At 41.2% G+C, this 20,334-nt stretch overlaps 2 protein-coding genes across 9 annotated transcripts in view; one reads left to right on the top strand and one right to left on the bottom strand.

Moving 5' to 3' along the window:
* Positions 1 to 46: 46 nt before the first annotated feature.
* On the bottom strand, positions 47 to 6,643 carry si:ch211-225p5.8 (uncharacterized protein LOC555567 homolog). 3 transcript variants are annotated; one of them, XM_065957763.1, is made up of 7 exons: positions 6,432 to 6,643; positions 6,302 to 6,356; positions 4,653 to 4,849; positions 3,311 to 3,545; positions 2,025 to 2,184; positions 1,317 to 1,369; positions 47 to 1,206 (listed from the first exon to the last, which is right to left on the bottom strand). In XM_065957763.1, the coding sequence occupies exons 2-6, from the start codon at positions 6,342 to 6,344 to the stop codon at positions 1,324 to 1,326; spliced, it is 681 nt and encodes a 226-aa protein (XP_065813835.1). In that variant the 5' UTR covers positions 6,345 to 6,356; positions 6,432 to 6,643; the 3' UTR covers positions 47 to 1,206; positions 1,317 to 1,323. The 3 variants fall into 3 exon arrangements, with proteins under 3 accessions (XP_065813835.1, XP_065813836.1, XP_065813837.1); XM_065957764.1 differs by having other exon boundaries at positions 6,302 to 6,353; XM_065957765.1 differs by having other exon boundaries at positions 6,454 to 6,643.
* A 2,973-nt stretch (positions 6,644 to 9,616) lies between these two features.
* gramd1a (GRAM domain containing 1A) overlaps positions 9,617 to 20,334 on the top strand; it is a 38,222-nt gene continuing 27,504 nt past the window's right edge. The window contains exons 1-3 of one of the 6 annotated variants that reach the window (XM_065957549.1): positions 9,617 to 9,756; positions 10,504 to 10,570; positions 13,071 to 14,177. In XM_065957549.1, the coding sequence (XP_065813621.1) occupies positions 13,714 to 14,177 (464 nt within the window). In that variant the 5' untranslated portion in view covers positions 9,617 to 9,756; positions 10,504 to 10,570; positions 13,071 to 13,713. Of the gene's footprint in view, positions 9,757 to 10,503; positions 10,571 to 11,524; positions 11,910 to 13,035; positions 14,178 to 19,025; positions 19,438 to 19,486; positions 19,629 to 20,334 lie in introns of those variants that run through there. The other 5 variants (XM_065957547.1, XM_065957550.1, XM_065957548.1 and 2 more) reach the window with 5 other exon arrangements.

The raw sequence follows: 20,334 nt of genomic DNA, 5'->3' as shown, positions 1-20,334 counted from the left end.
GTGTTTGTCATAACAACAAATGCAATGAATTCATGAGAGAAAAACATTTACCAATGCGTTTTCTTTAATCAGGTTCATTTACAAACTTACAGAGAAGAAGAGACGAGAAGTAACAGAAAAGATTGGATTGACTACAGCAGTGTATTTTTTTTTTTTTACATTTTCACACAGCTAAATTAAGACATGCTGCTCAGGATTAAGGCTCACTAAAGCTGGCTTGGATGTGATGTCACAGCCCACATTAAAAATCTCAAGGTTTCAGGAGCGCTCAGATCCCAAGAGACTCTTAAAGTGAAAGTGAAGAAATCTCATATGGCAGTTTTTAAGACATGACATTGGTCAATCGTTACACATTTGATTTGTATGTTCTTCTTTTTCAAAGAGAATTAAAAACCGAGTACATGAATATCCTCAAAGGACCCGTCTTCATATAACCCAGCACACTCACAGACTATGTTACCTAAAACCATTTGACTTATCGATTTATGTAGTTTGAAATCCATCACTTTAAAGACACAGATTTCCTGAGATCCGGAGAGTAGTCTGTGAAGCTGAGGCATACCAATAAATTCAATGTTTGATGGGATGTTTTAAAATATTTTTTCATGCAGTTGTCTTTACTGAATAATTTGCTCAGATCATCGACAGACGGTTCATCGATTCTTCAGCCATTTGGAAACTGATGATCTGTTCATGTCCGCACTATTTCAAACACTTACAAAGATTCTGCAGCCTCGTTATTATTATTGGAAGGTGTTTATACTCCGTCAAACATTTACAAAAAGTGAAAAAGTGTATTTATAATTGGGTTAGTTATAATTATAGACATTATCTGATTTCCTTTTTTTCTGATTAAATAATTTGTCATTTTTTCTGTACTAAGAAAATCACATATCATAGATGACGATGGAATAAAAAAGAAAAGTTCATTGGATTGAAAGCTTTATATTCAAATCCACAAACAAGTAATGCGAGTCATTGTTGTCTCATGGGACATCGAAGAGACAACAGGTCTAGTAAATCTAAGGGGAAATCTGCCTGCTGTCTTCTGCACCTTCAGCTTGTATTCACACATAACTGTAAACGTTGCATACACAAATGAGCATCACACAAATAAAAAAAATCCAAATCAACCTCCATTACAGGAGTTTTGAATCATGATGCAGCAGTGAAGCTTGAGTCTTGCAGAGATGACTTGTGGTTTACCTGATGGATACAACATGTAAAGTAAATGAATAAATAAAAAGAGAAAGGTCACATTCTTCACATTATTCTAAATCAGATGTTGTGCAAGTTGGTTAATCTGCGTTACTCACCAGGCTTTTACTCGAGCTGCACCCCGTCACAGTTGTCTTTTGATTCTATGAGTCTGGAAATAAAACATTTCGGGGAAGAGTTTGGATGTGAGAAACAGCAGAATCATAATCAGTCCCCAAAAATATACATACCATACTGAAAAATGCATTTAAATTCTAAATGAAAAAGATTTTTTGTGCTCAATCAATCAGAGCCAGGCCGATAATATTGGCCAGTATTAGCATATCAAGTTGACTCTCGTATCTGTTCATTTTATCGCAGATATGTGCCGATATTTCTCAATTTATTCACCAGTTTCATTGTATTACACTAGCAGTTCTCTGTCCCCAGCAGAGGGCGCTATTTGGATTACAACTAGCACCATTACCCTCCAGAGTGTCGAGCGATGATGCACGTACATGTGCAGTTACTTTCCAGTTGAGTGACCATCTTGTCTTCATTATATATATTTTCTGTGTAAGTGTTTGATAACTGCTTTTGAGGGATCGAGTCAATAAACGTGTTTACCGATATCTATCTATCTCTTCAGATTGAAGGTAGAACCAAGAAAGATACCGGCTAATATATCGGTATCAGATTTCAGTCATACATATATTATACTATATTAATTCAAATGACATTGTCTGACCTTGGTGGTCAAACGCTGAAATGTTAATCTGAAATGAATCACCTCAGTAATACATAACGTAAAATGATCGATGACTCACTCCGCCTGAGCTTTGAGAGCTTTACGGGCCTCCCGAGCCTCGTGCTCCTCTGAAATCTTCTTGTAACAGTAGACAAGAACAACGACGAGCCACAGCTGCAGAACCACTATCAGCACGTACATCATAATCTCTGAGATCACCGACGTCAGCTCCCTATTGGCTGGAGAACAGAAACCAACAATGGAGCATTACAGAGGAGGCATGTGCACCAGTGTTAAGATTGACAAAGAAATGCAGAGGTAAAAATCATATAAAGTCAGAAACCGTCTCATTTGTTTAACCCCAACACACAGAAACACTGTGATACAGACAGGAAAATATAAGGAGTTTATCATGTGTTTAAATTTGACCTCTAAATCCTATCGCTTTACCTCAGGGACACATAGACCTGGTATCGTATTGGTAGCCACTAACACTGGCAGAGAAAGATGAAATTACTCGCTCCATGCTTTCCTGGCACTGACTTCATCTTTGAGGGTGCACAGGAGAAGGCCAGATCAAATGTTTTTAATGACCTCGCTGTATATAACACAGATTCCTTTCTTCCCACTGAGGCATCGTTTATAATGATCAATCCATTATATGGGGAAATATTCTGCTGAATTATTTCTTGGTTCTGACACTTGAAGCATGTTGTGCTGATATTTCTGCACTTTACTTTAAAAGGTCACATATTGTCCTCCTTTTCAACCAGTTTAAATAAGTCTCAGAGGTCCCCAAAAACATGTCTGCTCCTGTATTTGATCATGTCTATAAACCCCTCTATTTCAGCCCTGCTCAGAACAGGCTGTTTCTTGTGTCTGTACCTTTAAAAAAAAGTGTTTCTGTTTGGGCTGTTGTCTTCTTTTGTGCTGTTCTAATGCCGCTATTTGGAAAGGCCTCATAGTGTGCCCGTCTATGCGCAACATTAAATGTTTTAACCACATCCAGGGACAATGGGGTTCCCCAGCTTTGGGAGTGTCACCCACTTGGGGGAGGGGTTGCTTCCCTTTGTGATGTCACAAAGGGAAAACCTCCAATCGGCCTGTTTGAGCACACATTTTCTGAAAAGTGGAGCAGGTAAAAGGTGGAGGGGATGGACTTTTCTCATCATTGGGGGGTATAGATGGTATAGACGGTATAGACGGTAAAGAGGGGCTAGGGACACATATTAGTGGTCAGGTGTATTTTGCGTAATGTGAGCTTTCCCTCTACTTGTAACATTATTTTTCATTGCTGTATTAGTGCTTTTCCTTAAGTTATCTCAACACTGCTTTCTGAGAGTCTTTCTGCCGGTACCACCTTACCCACAGGCACCACGCTGAGCTCCACCTCCTTCTCCACTGTGACATGCTGGTTGTACTGGGGCAGGAAGAGCGTGCGGTGGATGGTGCAGCGGTATGTCCCCGTGTCATTGAAGGTGACGTTAGTAATGTAAATGGCTCCTATCTGAATATCCGTGTTTTTCGTCCCGTGCCACTCCAGGCGCTCATTGAAATCTTTATGGAGGATGTCGGCCGAGGGGTGGTCATAGTGGAAAATCTGAGAGGAGGAGAAAGTAGAAAATAAATGGAAAGTTAGTCTTTATTTTCCTTTCATTCTTGAGCTTTTGTTGAGTTTAACATATTTTTCTGTGTATAAATGTTCAAACTTTGCCCATTTTTACTTCTAGGTGTGTGAGGGTTTATAAATTGGCTTTCTCAATCTGTCTCTGGTGTTTCATGATTTTATGATGGCAGATTCTGTTTTAATTTGTTTTTGTAAGACGTGACTTGTCCACATACTGTTAAGTTTTTCTTGAAGTTTGTTTGAAGCACTTTGTGTTGCTGCTACTATCACATGTATGAAACGTGCTTTTAAAATAAGTTTTAACCTTTCTTTAACCAGGTTGTTCCCACTGAGATTAAGAACCTCTTTTCCAAGGACCTGGCCAAGACAATCAGCAAAAAGTTACAGACAGAGACACAAAGGGAGACAAAGTACAATTCACAAAACACTAAAAGAATCAAAAGGGAACCACCTGGGACTCAAATCTAGGAGTCAGTAGTTCAAGCAGTGAATGTAAAAGCATCGTCATCCTATAGAATCTGCTTCCATGTCTTTCATTTTTTATTTAAACACCTTTAAGGACACCAGCTCCTTGAGTTTCAAGTCACTCTGCAACAGATTCCAGGCTGAGGGTGCAGAACACACAAAAGCCTTTTTCCTGAGAACGCAAATAATACTGTCTAGTACTTTTCTGCATGATAAAAACACATAGATAGTGTGGGAGCAGACCACGAATTGCCTTATATTTAAGGGTGTATTGGTGTATTACCTAAGGGTTACCAGAGCCATCTTACCCGAGAGTACAACTCTCAATGGAAGGGAATTTATCACCTCTCCACTATGTTTAGACATTTCTCTCTAGACGAGAGCTGTCTCCTCAGGGTGACAATCTGAATTATAGCATACAGCCTTTGCACTCACCTTGTCTCAATACAGTCAGAAGCTTATGGGATATATGTACCCTATCATCATCATTTTGAAGAATGCATTTAAATCTCTTTCACAGAGGTTTGCATAATAAATGCCAAGGGATGTTCAAACTTTTCCAGGTCTAACACCTCCTTAGGCCATTTAAAGTAGTTTTTACTTCCAGCAACTCACATGCCTGAACTTCTCCTCCTCCACCTCCTCCTCCTCCTCCTCCTCCTCTCCCAGCGGTCTGAAGTGCCAGTCTACAGTGGCTCTGGCAGGGACCTCCTCTCGTCTCTTACAGGAGATGCAACCCAACAGGAATCCTTCTCCTGCCACAGCTTCGGTCATGGAGTCCACCTCCGAACAGCCGCCATCACACCGAGACACTGCAGGAGGAGCAGTAGAAGAAGAAGAAGAAGAAGAAGAAGAAGAAGACAACACAGGAGAAGAGTGGTGAAATTATTTAATACACAAGAAGCAACTTTTAGACCTCGTCCAATTTGATCAGGATATAAGTTAGGAGTCATTTTAACCAAGTCTTTATTCTTAGAAACAATAATCAGGTGCCCATAGCTGCCATTATTTTTCCAAGTAATGTCACTTCTCTGCCTCTGTTTTTTAGGAAAGTATAGATCCAAAAGATGTTTTTCTGTACGGAGAGAAGACGAGATCTTTCACATTTCTTCCCACTCATTTTCAAACATGTAAATAAGAATTGCCTGTCGTCTCATGCACAATTCTTTTGTGTTTTTTTGTTTTGTTTTCTGTCTTGGAAAAAAAAAAGTATGTGTTTGAAACAGCCATTCAATCAAATATAGAAAATACATTTATTAACAGGACAGCAAAGCTTGAAACCTGTAAAGCACTCAAACAGAATGGAGGGTATTTAATCCAATTAAAAGCTAGAGTTGTGACTTTGTGGCGAGTATAAATTCTCCACAGTTTATTACAGCTTCGTGCTGCTGATGATGATATTCAACTAATTATAAATAATAAGTAGTGTCCATCTGATAAATTAGCCCACAAGTGAAGATATTTTAGTTTTATTTAAGCTTTCAGAAGAAGGATTTCTCATGTATTTGAGTAACAACAGCTTCTCCTTTCTCTGAAGATTTTTGATACCAAGATGACTGCCGATTGTGTGACACAGTTTCATACCTAAGAACACAACAATATTAACTGGCAAAGTAAAAAAAAAAAAAAATTAGAGACTTCTAGGGGTTCTGGTGACTGAGTGATTAGGTCTCGCACCCCATGTACAGAGGCTGCAGTCCTCTAAGCGGGCGGGCCTGGGTTCAAATCCCACCTGTGGCTCCTTTCCCACCCATCATTTCCCACTCTCTCTCTCTGTCCCTAATATCCGACTCTATCTACTGTCCTGTCTCTTCAATAAAGGCCCAAAAATAAATCTAAAAAAAAAAGAGACTTCTGGAGGGCTTTTTAAAAGGCATGTGCAGCCGACATAACCGTCTCAGAGGATTATTTAGAAACAGTCCAAGGAAATGAAGACTTAAACTGTTGATTCATAAAATTTTAATTCAATTTTTGAACAGAGTTTTACAACTGATTGAAGAACAAGTACACTGATGGTAATGACATTTATCAAGCTTAAAATATTTGTTTTTTTAATTAAAAAAAGACCTTGTCGTTTGATCTTAAGTCTATGAATTACCTCTCTGACAACAACTTATCTCCACTTCACAAGTTTATTAGAAAGCTTTGAGGTGTCTTAAAGATAGAAATTCAATAAAAAGTCACTTATAACAGTTTAACTCCAACCAAAAACATCATACATTTTTTTTTTTAAATGTAAAAGAAATGAATCGTTTTCTACTTACCGAAAAGACTGAGGCCGACTAAAAGAAGACAGTGGCATAACATTTCTTCCAGCTGCTGGAAATTAAAAGAACTTTTCTTGATGTGAACTTGCAGAGAAGTATATCTGGGGATTAATATTACATTACTGACATAAAGTCTCTGGATTCCTCACAACAAACTAGTCCACCCTTTGATCCAGACGGGGCTGTCGGTCCATCAGTTCTATAATCTTGGGTTCATGAAGGCCAACAAAGACAGAAACTGTGGACGAAAAAAAAATCCTTAAGTCCTCGTGTTGTTTCACAGCAGTGTCTCCTGCAGTCTGTCTGACTTGAAGGCAGCTATATTTAGAGCGTGTGAATCCAGAAGAGTTGGACGTTGTGAGTGTCGAAAGCCTTGCAGGAAACCTGAGCTGATGAGACCTGATCCATAACTACAGCAGGACCGCCTGAAGTAAGACTGCAGCCATGTTTTTTTTTATTAGAAAAGTTCTCTACATAGGTAAAGTTTCAAACATCTCAAAGTTTTTCTTTGTCAGGGATACATTGTAGTGTTTTTTACTTGGATCATTGTTTTCAGTTTAGTCAGTGTTGTGAATTGTGTTTGTTTCTTTATAAGAACTGCAGGCTTGAGATGCAAAACCACTGCCAGCACGTTTTGATAAACAAATCCTTTGGGATAAACTCGTGCTAGAGTGGAGCTAACAAACATGCAGGGCTTAAAGGGATAGCAGTACATGTACATGCTTTATTTTTATATGTGAAGAAACAGTTTTTAAGAAGTCAGAGGTCATGGTCTGTGGCAGGACCCCCCCCCCCCCCCCCCCTCCCTGGGGCTGGCAGGGGTTTAGTGTCTGACTCAAGGACAGTCAAGCTGAGAGGAAGTGTACAAATGTGTTTTTGAATGTTTGGATGGTAGAAGAGTGTGGTCATGTCACATCTGAAAAGTCAACATGTCCCTGCTCACTTAAATAGGTTTTCTGAAACTCCTCATGCTACTTTCTTCATGTGTCTTCAGTCCAAATACCTCCCCCGTTAAACCCTCAAAGCCAGCTGCAGCCCGGGTCATGAAAACTTCAGTTAGACACATTACAGCAAACAAAGTGCACACTTTTGTGCCAATCAAGTGGAGCTTATTTCCCACACAAGTTGAATCATTACCATGAATCAAAACAGCAAAGGGGGGCAGGGGCAACAAAGCATGGGACATTTTTCTTTATTTTTTAAGACTTTTTTTTTTGTGCCTTTTTTGAACAGATAGGACAGTGGATAGATTAGAAAATCAGGGAGGAGAGGGGGAATGACATGCAGGAAAAGGAGCCACAGGTCAAATTTGAACCTTTGCGTCCCGCTTTGACGACTACAGCCTCCATACATTTAGCTCTTTTTTGATTCCTACTCCTTTTGTCTTTTAACTCTTCAGCTCTCTGTTGCTTTATTCATTTAACCATCTCCCGTGTATCCCTTCTTTATATCTTCATTCTGTGTTTACAGCCTGTGATGTGATGTCGTCCCACTCTCCCTCAATTAGAATTTTGTTCTCTCCTGGTTGATTTTAAACTAATTTTCCTTCATTGTATTGAACTGCCTCTCCATACCTGCCTTTTGTATCTGTCTTATTCCTGTTATCTGCATTTACATTATTTCTGCCCTCTCTGTTTAGCCCCTCTGTTGATCTCTGTTCTGCTGTTGTGTTGCTGTATTTGCTTTGTCTGTCACAGCACTTTGTAAACATTTGTTTTTAAAGGTGCTATATAAATAAAGTTATCATTATTATTATCATTACATGGGCCGTGCGCACTAACCACTGTGCCACCAGCGCCCCCGCATGGGACAATTAGTAAGAGAGAACTTCCTGGTAAATTGTAAGGCTGACAATGAATCTACACCAAACCTTACAGCTGCTAATGCAAAGACCAGAAAATATCACAAGTCACATCTCGGCCTCAAAGCTGAATTTAGAATTATGTTATTTTATGGGAGGATGTTTTTTATTAAGATAGATTTATATGTTTCTGTTTTTTTATACCGCTGGCGGCTGAGAGGACAGCATTTAGTCTTTTTCTATGTGTAGAGATACATCAGGAAAATCTTAAACAGAATCTTAAACAGCTTGTCTTTGACGGCTTCTTTCAACCACTACACATAAAGCCTACTTTTCCACTATACTCTATTTGGACGTGCTAAACTGACAATTTCCTTTCTTTTCATTTCCAGCTGTATAATTCCTTTCATGGCAAATTACACATGATATTCACAAGTACCCGGTGATTTGCCTCTTTAAATTAAGGCGTGCTTGGACCTCTCAGCTGCTGCTGCTGCGACCGATATTCAGGAATTTAACCGCAACACTTTCATGTTCATTTGAACAGTTTCCATCGTGTTTAAGTACCTAAACCCTTTAGCAGTTGTAATATACTGCTTTTTCTTTTAATCATTTTTTTTTTTTTATATCTGCCATCAAAGTCAGTCAATGCCAGATCGCCTGTCAGAAAAACAAGGCCACTGCAGTCTGGCAACAAGGCTGACAAAACAGACATTGACTGAAGGCCTCGACCTACGTGCTGACCACCATGACAGAGATTCACATGGTTGCCACAGCCTGCATGGTGACGTGATAAATTAATGTTTGTTTTTTTTGTTTTTTTGTTTGTTTTTTAAAGGGAAACACCTTGTTACTTGTTGAGTCAACTAAGCATGGCTCTCTGCGATGCAAAAAGTGTTCAGGGGTAGGACACGCTGTGCTTCTGCCTGACAGCCTTGTTTGTGTGTTTAGCTGTGTTGGAGGTCAGGGATGTTGTCATGTGATGTAACCAGATGACACAATGAAGCACTGAGCTCTTGATAAGGGTCCTTGCCTCTTTTAACCTTGTGTGAGCCCGTGAATGATAATGACAATAAAAAAAAATCTGCAGAGCAATCTTGGAAATGACACGCATGTGACCAAGAGAGGGGGGAAAGCAAAAAACCTTGGGGCCAGCACGCACACGAGGGGGGAAATTTCAAGGAAATGTTGACATGTGATAAACCTGTGTGTGTGTGTGTGTGTGTGTGTGTGTGTGTGTGTGTGTGTGTGGGTGTTGTTTATATGGGGGTGGGCTGCCCCTCTGTGACCCTACACAAGCATACACACAGTGAGCGACACACCTCCTTTCTCATTATGCTGGTGATGTTTTTTTTTATTTTTAGCACAGATCGAGTTTCCAGTCGGCGATTCAGCAGCCAGAGGTGCTCTGCAACACAACTCCCGGTATCCTGGAGCGCTGTGTGGCCGGGGCTGCGTATGTAACACAGACTCATCTCTGTGCTGTAGAGGAGCCGGAGGAGCGCTGATCACTGGAAGAACAGAGACACAGAGAGTGTGAAGACAGGAGAGGTTATCCTATGGAGTATTTGAAATTGCCAAGTCATTGTGATGCTCTGTCATCGATTTGAAAGGAAGCAACTGCTGGCTGAAGATTAAAACACACAGGCAGGTAAAGATACATTTCTGCAGATTTTCAGGCTGCATGCTGCAAGACGTTATCATACTATCAGTGCTGTAAAATCCTACTTTTGAAGAGTGTTGTGTGAGGATAGCTGCTATGGTGTTTATTTTTAAAAACAGTCTGGCAACAATATAGAAATAAGACTGAAACATGCAAAGTGTGTACATACAGATCTGGTGTGGGCATTACAAATGTGACACAGCTGAGATAGTAACTCCTGTGCGGCACACAAAAACCGTTGAGTTCATTTCAATCCAGAAGAGCTGAATTTATTTTTCAAGTTCACCAAAAATCTAGGCAGCAACTATCTTTATAATTCAATACATATTTTTAAGCATAATGCCAATTATCTGTCAATTCCTACCGATCATTTGAGAACATGTGTTGCAATTCTTTGTCAGATCTAAAACAAACGTTATATATTTGGATTTTTGATTGTTGGTCAGACAAAACGCCCAATTTGTGGGAAACTTTCCCACAGGATATCCAGATTTATTCTCGATTAATCTAAAAAGTCAGCGGCATCCTCACATTCGATTAGATAATCTAACAGTTATTAATAATGATAATAATTTAGTTACATCATTTTAAAGTGTTTACTTGTCTGTGTCTTGATATTATATTTCCAGCACATGTAAATCAGTGTGCATACATTGCTTAAAATATCTTCATATATGTATCAGCCTGACTGAAAGTATCGCGTTGATACATACATGCATTCTGTCCTGTCCCTAGTGTGTGTCCAGGATCCTACCTCTACTGGTTCATGAGACCAAGGCAATGCTGCTGCTAGAGACAAGAGGTGAGATGAATGCACCACACACTTACTTTTTTTTTTTTGTTGCCTCTAAAGAAATTATTTACTCTATTTATGCAATTCTAAAAAAATATATATATACATGTGTACAGTATGTAGCACTTGTGTGCATTTTAATAATACTATCATTCAGATGGTTAGAATTTAGTGCCGTAGCCTACATGATAGGTTAAAAGTTGTCATGTTGCAATCACAGCCTGCACCGGACCTTGCTTGACACAAGGTGGCGCAATAATTCTGTCCGTCAATATTGGACAAATGTCTCCCTTCAAATTATCTCAGAAGTTATACAAAAAGTGTGCATTTACCTGTGCGTGTTGCTCGTGATGTAGAGAGAAAAACATCTGTGTTGACTTTTAGTTTGTGGTAAAAAAAAAAAAAAAAAAAAGGAAGAAAAAAAAAAAGGCTCTGCGGATAAGAGAAATAGAAATAGGATATGGAGCTCTGTGTCTCTATACGCAATGAAATAACCTAGATAAAAGTGGGCGCAGTTAACACATGCAGCGTCTTTTTTGTTGTTGTTGTATTTGTTTATAACTAATAGAAAGATAACAAGCTACGTGATGAAGGTTAACGCAGATTTTCAATGCGCTTACGACGAACAATGTAAACACTCGTCTTCGTCTATCGCCACATCCCCCTGAACAGTTATATCCCTGGACTGTACCACAAAGTTTGTCGGAGGGGGGTTCGCGTTCATGTTGCTATCTGCTGTGTTTATTTGATTCTACGATGCACTTTTTATATCAAGTAACGCGAATTGTGTTGACAAAATGTTCGTAGCTGTATGCTTTACGACGACAAAATACACACGAGGGTACGCATTTATTTTGGATAAGACCTTTCGTGACCCCCCTCTTACGTTAAGTTAAGCGCCCGACTGTCTGACTTCGACTCTTTTCACTTTTCGACAATAAACCGTGTTGTCTGTTACTCTGAAGCCAAGTTAGTGCGCCACTAAGGCTCATATACTTTGATGATAAGCTGTACGATTAGTTTCAACTCTGTGTTTTATACTGGTGTGATTTAAAAGTGGAAATGGGAGACGTCGGCGTAGGACTTTCTGTACTGGAAATAAAAGGCTGCTAGTCGGTTTTTTTTTTGTTTTGTTTTGTTGTGGGCTGTCGGCCTCCACAGGTCGGGGGTTAGCTAGCCTAAAGCTAACTGTGAGCTGCAAGCCGGCAGATGCTTCTTTTGCACTGCTAGTAATGTTGATGTGTTCCTGTGAAAAAGTGGATTTTAACATCACCCCCCGCACCGTCGCTCGGCTGGTTTTCGAGGCCGAGCAGGATAGCAGAAACGGAGGAAATTCATCAAATGGGAGGTAGGGGGGTTTACAACTTCAGTCCATCCGAGTGCCAAGCTGCTAAGTTGTTTTTTTTATATGTTGTTGTTGTTGTTGTTGTTGGTGGTGTGCCGTGTTAGTAAGAGTCGTCAGATTTCAGTCTGTTTACCTTCCTGCCCTGTAGGGTGTTACATTGCACACTGAATCAACATGTTCAGTGTGGTTGGCGATGTTGAGTATGGTACAGAGGATCATCTGTTCGTGGACACTTGCAGAAACTTGCTTGTGTGTGTCGATGTTATTTCTCCACTTTGGTGTGAACTCCTGTTTCGTAAAGTTTTTGAGATGTCCTATGTTTTATAGGGGGGGGGGGGGGGGAAAACAGATCAGGCGTGTGTGGACCAAAGAGTGAAGGCTGCACAGGGATTATGGTGGATTACTGTGGACAAACAAGTCTGTGCCAAGATTGTTCTTGTTCAAACAGATCACAGCAAACACTGTCAGACGTGCTTGGGCCCTTGCCTTGGAAGTGCCTGCTTTGAAGGCAAACAATGGAGTGACACACACATACAAGCCTTCCCCTGTTGGAGGAAAACATCTGCAGTGTGTTTTCGTGTAAATATGACCTTGATAGCCTCTGGTTGCAATTAGACCTTGTTATTGGCTGAGTGAACCATTTATTCTCAATGGGTGTTATGTATGTGAGATTGGGTGTTGAGTCTTTTCTGTTTCATTTTTTTGGGAAGCAGCAGTATCTGGTATTTGTTTGCGACCTCTCTTGACAACACAGAGGGATGAAATGTCTCTGATTCTATCAACTCATACACACATATTGATTTGTATTAATCAGCCCCTGTTTCGTTAAATTTTGGCTATTTCTGAGTAACTTGAAGGGAGAAAAAAAAAATCAATATTGCTATTAAAATGAACTAAAATAACAGAAAGTACCCCACCATCAATAAAAATCTACTGATTGGCCTTCTTACAGGAACAGTATTTGATACCAGGTCATCGCCATGGTTACATGATACCTCATATTCCCAGCATAGCATACAAAACCAGTCAGAAATAGTCCTAGTAAATAATCTTTGTTGTACTTGGGAATTGAATCAGTCATATCCCTGGAAACACATTTAGGTGCAGGCCACTTTTCTTTTTTTTTTTGTCCATGCAAAAGTTTTTGCTCTTCTCACTTCTCAGGAAGCTACTTCCAAGCAAAGATCTGTCTCTGTGTGAGACTTCATCTCTTGAAAAGATGATCCTGATAATGTAAATGCACGCTTGAAGTCTGCCAAAAGGAGGAGAGCGGAGGAGGACTGAAGACAGAGCGTGACACCGGACAGTGTAAGGGGCGGAAGAGGAGGAGGAGGAGGTGATTCACATGAGCTGAAAAACACAGAAAAGGGGATGATAGAGCACTTCATTCACTTTCAGTCAACATATGCCGAGTGGACAACTGGAAATGGATTGCCCGAGGGACACAAAAGCCTGTGAAATTATCTGGAATGTGACTCCTTACTGCATTCTTCTAACTATACTGTTAACTTGTAAACTGTTCTGCAATTTCACCACTTACTGAAGAAATGATTTCCCTGGAGTGAAGACATTTCCTGAAGTTCAGAGTATCATTCGTTTTTCTTTATAATCAGTTAAGTGTTAAGCAACATTCAGTTGAATGAGTTGGCCAAGACTTGTGCTGAACCTGTTTCTCTAAAAATATCAGACGCATGACTGGAACATATTGGACAGTCACGGTACAGCCGTAGCTCTGAAAATGCAACACGCCTTTTCTGGTGTCCTCGCCTTCACTGGAAGAGGAAATTAAGAGCATTAATCTCTGAGGATGACTATGTCCTCTCCTGTGGGACCAGAAAGTGTCACCCTGTCACAGCTTGTCCCCATCCCAACGCTGACCGTCCTGCCGCCATCCTCGGATACAGAGTCCTGGTCTCGCTCACCCAGCCCCAGAGTGGCACGCTCCAGCCGCCATGGTCGATTCCACCGCAGTAGGACCCGAACCAAAAAAAGGAACGAGGAAGAGCAAGGCTGCTCCCCTAAACGACAATGGGGTAAAAAAATTGTAATAGAGGAGACTACAGAGACGGGCACAATAAGACATCGGAGCCTCTCGCCCTCCCCTTCTGCGGCGGGTCAAACCGAGGGGGAAGAGCAAGGTCAGGACAACCCTTCCCTGGACCTCCTCCTGCCACCATCTCGCTCCTGGTCTCGTAGTCCCTCTCCAAGCCGGCGCTCCCGCTGGTCTCTCAGGAGCCTGCTGAGCAGAGACTCTGACTGGGACAGCTGCAGGTTAGTTTGCTGGATTCATCCCAAATAACCAGCCAGAGATGGAAAAAATAAAAAAAATAAAAGCAGAAGGAAAGAAATAATGAACGAAGGTGCAGCTTGTGCTTCCTTCCTTCATTCATTCAACCGACAGATTTCTCATTGCGAACAGCCTCACTTATCTTAAACGGTACATTTGCTTAGAAAAGACCGTCCACATCAGCAGCACCATGTGTGCTTGTCTCGTGGGTATTTTACGCTTATAGCTCAGTAAAACCTCAGTTTGCATTCAGGCCTTCTGAGACCAGATATTTGCCTGCAACAATTGACAGGACTATGTAGCCTCTCGTTTGTGCATGATGGTCGAAAGTTAAAAGGCCTTACAGGTGACAGATTTAAGCTTAGTTGCCTCTTCAGAAACTGGTGCAGGTGGTAAGCTATTTTTGAACAGGCTGGAGATAATTAGCTGATGGCTAAAACTAGTGAGGACAGATTACAAGGTTAAAATCCTGATTAAGTTGATTAATGGTGCGCGGTGACGTCAGGTAAAAAAAAAAGCAGGCCTGTATAATGTATGTGATGGAGCAAGATGTCCTTGATAACGGTGCTTTCAACAACAACAACAACAACAAAAAAATGGATGTTACCTCGCACTGTATTAATAGTTTAGAAGATTAGCTTCTGGGAAAAATGCTCTCTCGTAAATAAGCGAAGCAGCAAGGTTATGTAAACTGTAAACAAAGTGAGACCGATGTAGTGACAGCAAGGAAAACAGAGCTGGGTCAGTCGCAGGGAGCTAGAGGCGGGGTTTGTGCACCATTTATCCTTACCCTAAAGCATGACATCACAGTCAGCCAATGAGAGCACACTCTCAGTCTGATGATGTCATGAGGGTCCAATCAGAGGAGGGTCTGAGCAGCACTGCAGTGGGCTACAGAGGGCGAGCTGACGGTGATTCTCCCTGTGCTCCATATGAACAGCTGTGCCCTTGTCTCATTCATTTATACATCATTTTATTAACCCAGATATACCGCTTCATGAAATGACAGGGAAACATATGCAGAGCTCATTTATCACCTTTTGTGAGTAGAGTTTCAGTGCTGCCTTTTACAATGAAAACGTGGAGGATATACGTTTAAGCAATGCTTGAAAAATCCTCACAGATTACATTTTTCAAAGCAAGGCAACAGCAAACCAGTGACTTTGCTTATGCAAACAATTATTCTGATAAGTCATAAAATAAACAACCATAATACAAATGCATTCATTATACTAAATACATTCCACCTTGGAAGTGTTTGCACAGCTTGACACAGTTGATATACATTCGCTGAATAACTTGGGACAAGGCTGTAACGTCTGTCCCGAAGGCAGTGTTTGTGTGGCCTTTACTCAAATGTTTATTTTTCTTGTTTAGCCCTGGATGGTTTCTTGCAGTTTAAAACAACAGCTGCTGATAAGGTGACGTAGCACAAAAGTCACTCGAGATGCATCAGAGACTCACCGTGAACCACGGATTGTCTTCGTTGAATTTTCTCATCAGTTCAAGAAAATCAGTCATGCAAGAAGTCACACTTGACTCTGTCAGCAAGTGTTGTTGTTGTTTTTGTGATGTTCAGTGATGCAGCTCACAGTCTAAGATTATACTATCTTCAACATCAGGTAGAGCTCGGTTTAGTATTGTGGTATTTGTGATCGTGCAATAAGACTTCAGTAGCTGTATTGTTATTTAATAGAATAGAAACATCTGTCCTTACTTTTTTAAAATAAGTAAATCCTTGTCAGAACTTTGTTCATTATGTTGGTTTTAGGGCAATGTATAAACCCAATTTTAACATCTCCAGAGTGTCATTAAACATAGGTTGTATCCCATGTTATGGTGGTGGTCTTAGAGGTGTTTTAAAGTCTGCCTATATGCTGCAGCGTAAACTGAACATGCATCAAGGAAATCAAACGTCACTCAGACAAACTGTTGCTCTGCAAATTGATTGTGATTGTCTCAAAGAGAAAAACCAATGTCTATGAAAACCTGGCTGTAATTTTCTGATCCGTCTTGTAATCCGGTGTTTCAGCTTTGGGAGGTTGAAGCCTTTTATTTGTGGACTCTTGATAATATTTGATAAATATACATCTGCACCTGAGGAAGAAAACACAAATCTGCTTGCGGGGCCAAGCTTCAGATTAACAATACTTGATACCAATTGCTACGCGGAGAGCAAGCACTGGCATTTAGTTTTTTTTTTGATCAGATATAAAGTTGAGCTCTCTTGATATCAGAATAGAGGTCTGGTTTTAAGTCACGTTAGTCTATTTCTGGTACTCACATTCATAACAAAATCTGGCCAACCAGGGCAGAAAAGAGGCATTTTGTTTTGTATCATTAATCCTGTAAAGAAAATGTTCATGAGTCATCCTGCCCTTGCTGTTGATTATTCTTCCAGAAAGAAACGCTTTATTAAATATTTAGGGCCCTCCACCATGACACAGGGCCTAAATACTAGCTTGCAGTTTTAGGTTATCTCTGTGTTTGTGTTGTTGTTCTCACCAATAGCACCGCTTTCTACTAAACTGGTCGATCAATAACCGCTGAAAGTCTCTCCGGACTTTTCTGTCTTCAAACACAAATCATGGCAAACCAAAAATCACTCACTGTTTCCTGGGAACTGCAAATGATCTACTGTGTTAATATTTCTCGTTTCCCATGCAAATCACTGGTCAGTAAAGGCGTAACTCCATCTGATGGATTCTTCGAGGCTTTTAGATGCTCATTCGTTGGCTGCACTATTTGCCTCTGCCTCGAAAAGAGATGGAAACAGTTTATGAGGCTGCTTTCGCTTACTTTGCTCAACCAGCATTTCCTGCAACCCTGCTGAAAGGTTAACTCCAGCTTACACAGAGACCTTGTTCTGCTCATTTTTCATGTAAACTCGTTTCAGAAATGGTGATGAAAAACAACAACAAATGAATATTAAACTTTAGAATAAAGCAGAATGATGTGTTCTCATCGGTAAAGCTTGATGCTGACATTTTTTTTCATCAGTCAGAGGCTGTCAGTCCACACTAATGAACTAAAATTGTACTGTACACATATCATGGCTGACTTAAGTTTTTTTCAGAGATCATTTCTAACTTTCAGTGAAGGAATGATGTTGTCACAAAGTCAACTGAACAACACTGTGTCTGCTGAATGGTTGCGATTGATTATATCTCTGTCTGTCTCACCATATCAAAGTGCAGCTTTGTGTCTTTCCTGTTTCACATCGTGTGCATTCAGTCGGTGTGTTTACACTCTCTGATTATTAATCCACTTTGATAGTCTGACATTCTTGAGAGTTTCCAGACCAGGTTTCTCTGTTCCTGGTCACTGACTCAGGACAGTTGTATTTGTACACGGTTTTTGGTAAACTGCTTTCATATTCATCAAGTTTGTTTTGTATTAGGTGACGTTTAGACTTTAAAGTATGTGTGTTTATCTTGTAAACAACCCAAAGACATCGATCTGGGCTCTCACAGAATCTCCCTTCACATTTCTCTTGCTCCGAGGTGTTTTGAATGCAGGAAGGAAAAGGCAGAATAGTAGCACATTAACATCTTGTGTACTCACTTCCTGTATACTTTACTCGGTTGTTCTTCTCGGCTGCACTCCGTCTCTTTTACTTGCACCTTCCTCAATGCCCAAGCACCCGGCCAATGAAGCTCTGACACTATAACTGGCCATTGGTGAACCTCAGAAAAGCAGATTACACAGAGGGAGACAGAATGGTGGAGATGTGGGCCTGGCTCAGCCCAGCGTGGATTATGATGTGGACTCTAATCCAGAGGGATGGACAGAGAGATTGAGGGTTAAGGGATTGCGTGGGCTCTGGACTTGGGCCAGGTGGTTTGCTGGGTCTCCCTTTTTTTCAACGCATTGGGTGCTGCTGTACTTAAACATTTAGTTTGTGGTCATTCATATTGAAAAAACAATGTGAAATATATATATATACATATAAAAGAAGAGACGTGTACTTTACAGAAAGAGAAGGGATATAACAAATAAGATAAAACCATGAGTATAAAAGAATTGTTTTTAAAGCAAATAAGCGGTGAATTTATGCAGGAAAAACAATAGACAAGTGTTAACATTCATGGGAATAAGTAGGGGAAATGTTGACTGTGGTGTTTATCAACAGATATGTGTGGCTGTAAAATTCTTCTGCTCATTATTAGCTTGATTAATAATGGTGATCTGTAAAACGAGCAGTCGATAATCCAAAGCGTTTCATTTGCTGTCACCGATAGGACTAAGAAAACAAGCAAAAATCCACACATTACATAAGCAAGTATTAACCTACTGATGCTTTACCTATGCTGTCCCTGATTTGAAGTAGTTCCTGTTGTGTTGCATAGTGTAGTTGGAAATGGCACAAATCCCATCAATGACTTGGGGTGGGGGTGGGGTGGGGGGGGGGGACAACAGCAGCTAGAACAGCTTTATTGTCAATGCCAATTGAGTCTCCAACATGTCACCGATGCAACAATAACAAGGAGTATGGCGGCAATAAGATTCAGTGCTGAACCTGCTTTTGAGGAACGATTTGAAGAACTGACAGAAGACTTTGAAGAGTCAGTATTTTACATGTGGGGGAAAAAAAAAGCATTTATCACAAATATGAGGGTGTTGGTAAATGTTCTTTTGACTGACATTCTGTAAGGTACTGATTCCTGTGGATTCAGATAAAACCCCTCAGTTAAGGCTCCTCCTCATCGGCCTTATCATTACCTCCCAGTTCAGCACCACCTTACTGTAAAAAAAAAAATAGCAAGGCCTCACTCAACACATGGAGCCTCCTCCCTCCTCCTCCTCCCTCCCTCCTCCTCCCTCCTCCCTCCTCCCTGGTTGCAAAGGGGATTACGGATGGACGCAGAGACTGCAGCCCCGTTAACGGGTCCTGCAAGCGGCATCGGGAGCAGCGGTCCGTCCGGTACCTGGCTGTGAGGTGCAGGGGGGCGTCGACCACGATGGGAAACTAACATCCGACCGCGGGACGGTGGACGATGGGCGCATTTCCACCCCGAGGCTGAGCGGAGGAAAGAAAAAAAAACAGCGGAACATCCATCCACCCCCTTGTTTGCAGCGTCTGGCTTGCTTTTTCCGCTTCACACTCCACACTTGCATGCGCCGGAGGAGGTGGGGGTGTGTGGGGGGGGGGACGACAACGGGGCCACGTTGAGGCTACGGCGGAAAGGCTTTTGTAATTTTCGGGATATCAGCTGGATCGCGAACGCCTCATGACATGTTCGAGTAAGTTGACATGATGAAAGTCTGCGCCGGCGTGATGAGTAGCATGACGATGGTTTGCTGGGATCCTGCCTTTGGTCGTGATGCACCGTTGCGCGGTCATTATTTGTCGGTGGTGTGGTCAAACGAGTCTCGCGGCGTGTGAATCCCGCTGATAACACGGCACGGGTGGGACGTGGACAGTTTATGCAAAGGTGCATGTGTGCAAGCCCCTGTCTGATATTAGCCGTGATAGCTAGCTGTTTGTTTATGTTCATCTTGTCTGTGTTCAGTCGGTCGCAGTGTCTGTCTCTCCCCCCCCCCCCCCCTCTCTCTCTCTCCACTCCTTTCTACATCCTGTTTCACTGACCACAGCTGCCCCCCCATCCTTGTAAAATCGAGTGTATCATAGCTTAAAATAGATGTCTAATTCCCCCTGACATCTCACGTTTGACTTTGCCTCTGTCCTTGTGTGTTCGCTGGTGCTGCGAAGGAGCTCGCTGGTTGAATTGTTTTGGTTAGCCGATGTGCTAGCTGTCTGTGAGAGAGAGAGGGAGAGAGAGAGAGAGAGAGAGGACACATTCAGGGTTATAATTAAAACAACAACACAGAGATAACCAGAGGTGGGGGGGGTGGTATTCGAGAGCTTATCAGTGAGGCCGGTTAGCTTTTTACATCTGTGCTTCTTTTCATTTCATTTTATTTAACCTTTATTTAACCAGGAAAGCAAACTCTTTTTTTCTCCAGCGTGTCCTGGCTGAGACAGGCAGCAGCACAATTAACAGAGTTTCACACAAACAAAGAGCAGCCAAACATTCAAATACAAAAAAAAAATACATCACTAGGCATTAAAAGACACAAATAACAAATCTGAACAGCAAATGTTTGTCAGAATATATCCTCAAACACATCAGGTAGAAC

Source organism: Labrus bergylta, chromosome 8 (assembly GCF_963930695.1).
Source record: "Labrus bergylta chromosome 8, fLabBer1.1, whole genome shotgun sequence".
In the NCBI taxonomy this organism is placed as follows: domain Eukaryota; kingdom Metazoa; phylum Chordata; class Actinopteri; order Labriformes; family Labridae; genus Labrus; species Labrus bergylta.
This window is presented reverse-complemented; position numbering and strand designations above follow the sequence as displayed.

Bases quoted from the DNA above. Each gene is read 5' to 3' on its own strand.
- si:ch211-225p5.8 (XM_065957763.1), bottom strand. From the start codon at position 6,344: ATGTTATGCCACTGTCTTCTTTTAGTCGGCCTCAGTCTTTTCG. The intron at 4,850-6,301 runs GTAAGTAGAAAA...CTCCTCCTGCAG, and splicing joins AGTCGGCCTCAGTCTTTTCG to TGTCTCGGTGTGATGGCGGC. The intron at 3,546-4,652 runs GTGAGTTGCTGG...TCCTCCTCTCAG, and splicing joins AGGAGGAGAAGTTCAGGCAT to ATTTTCCACTATGACCACCC.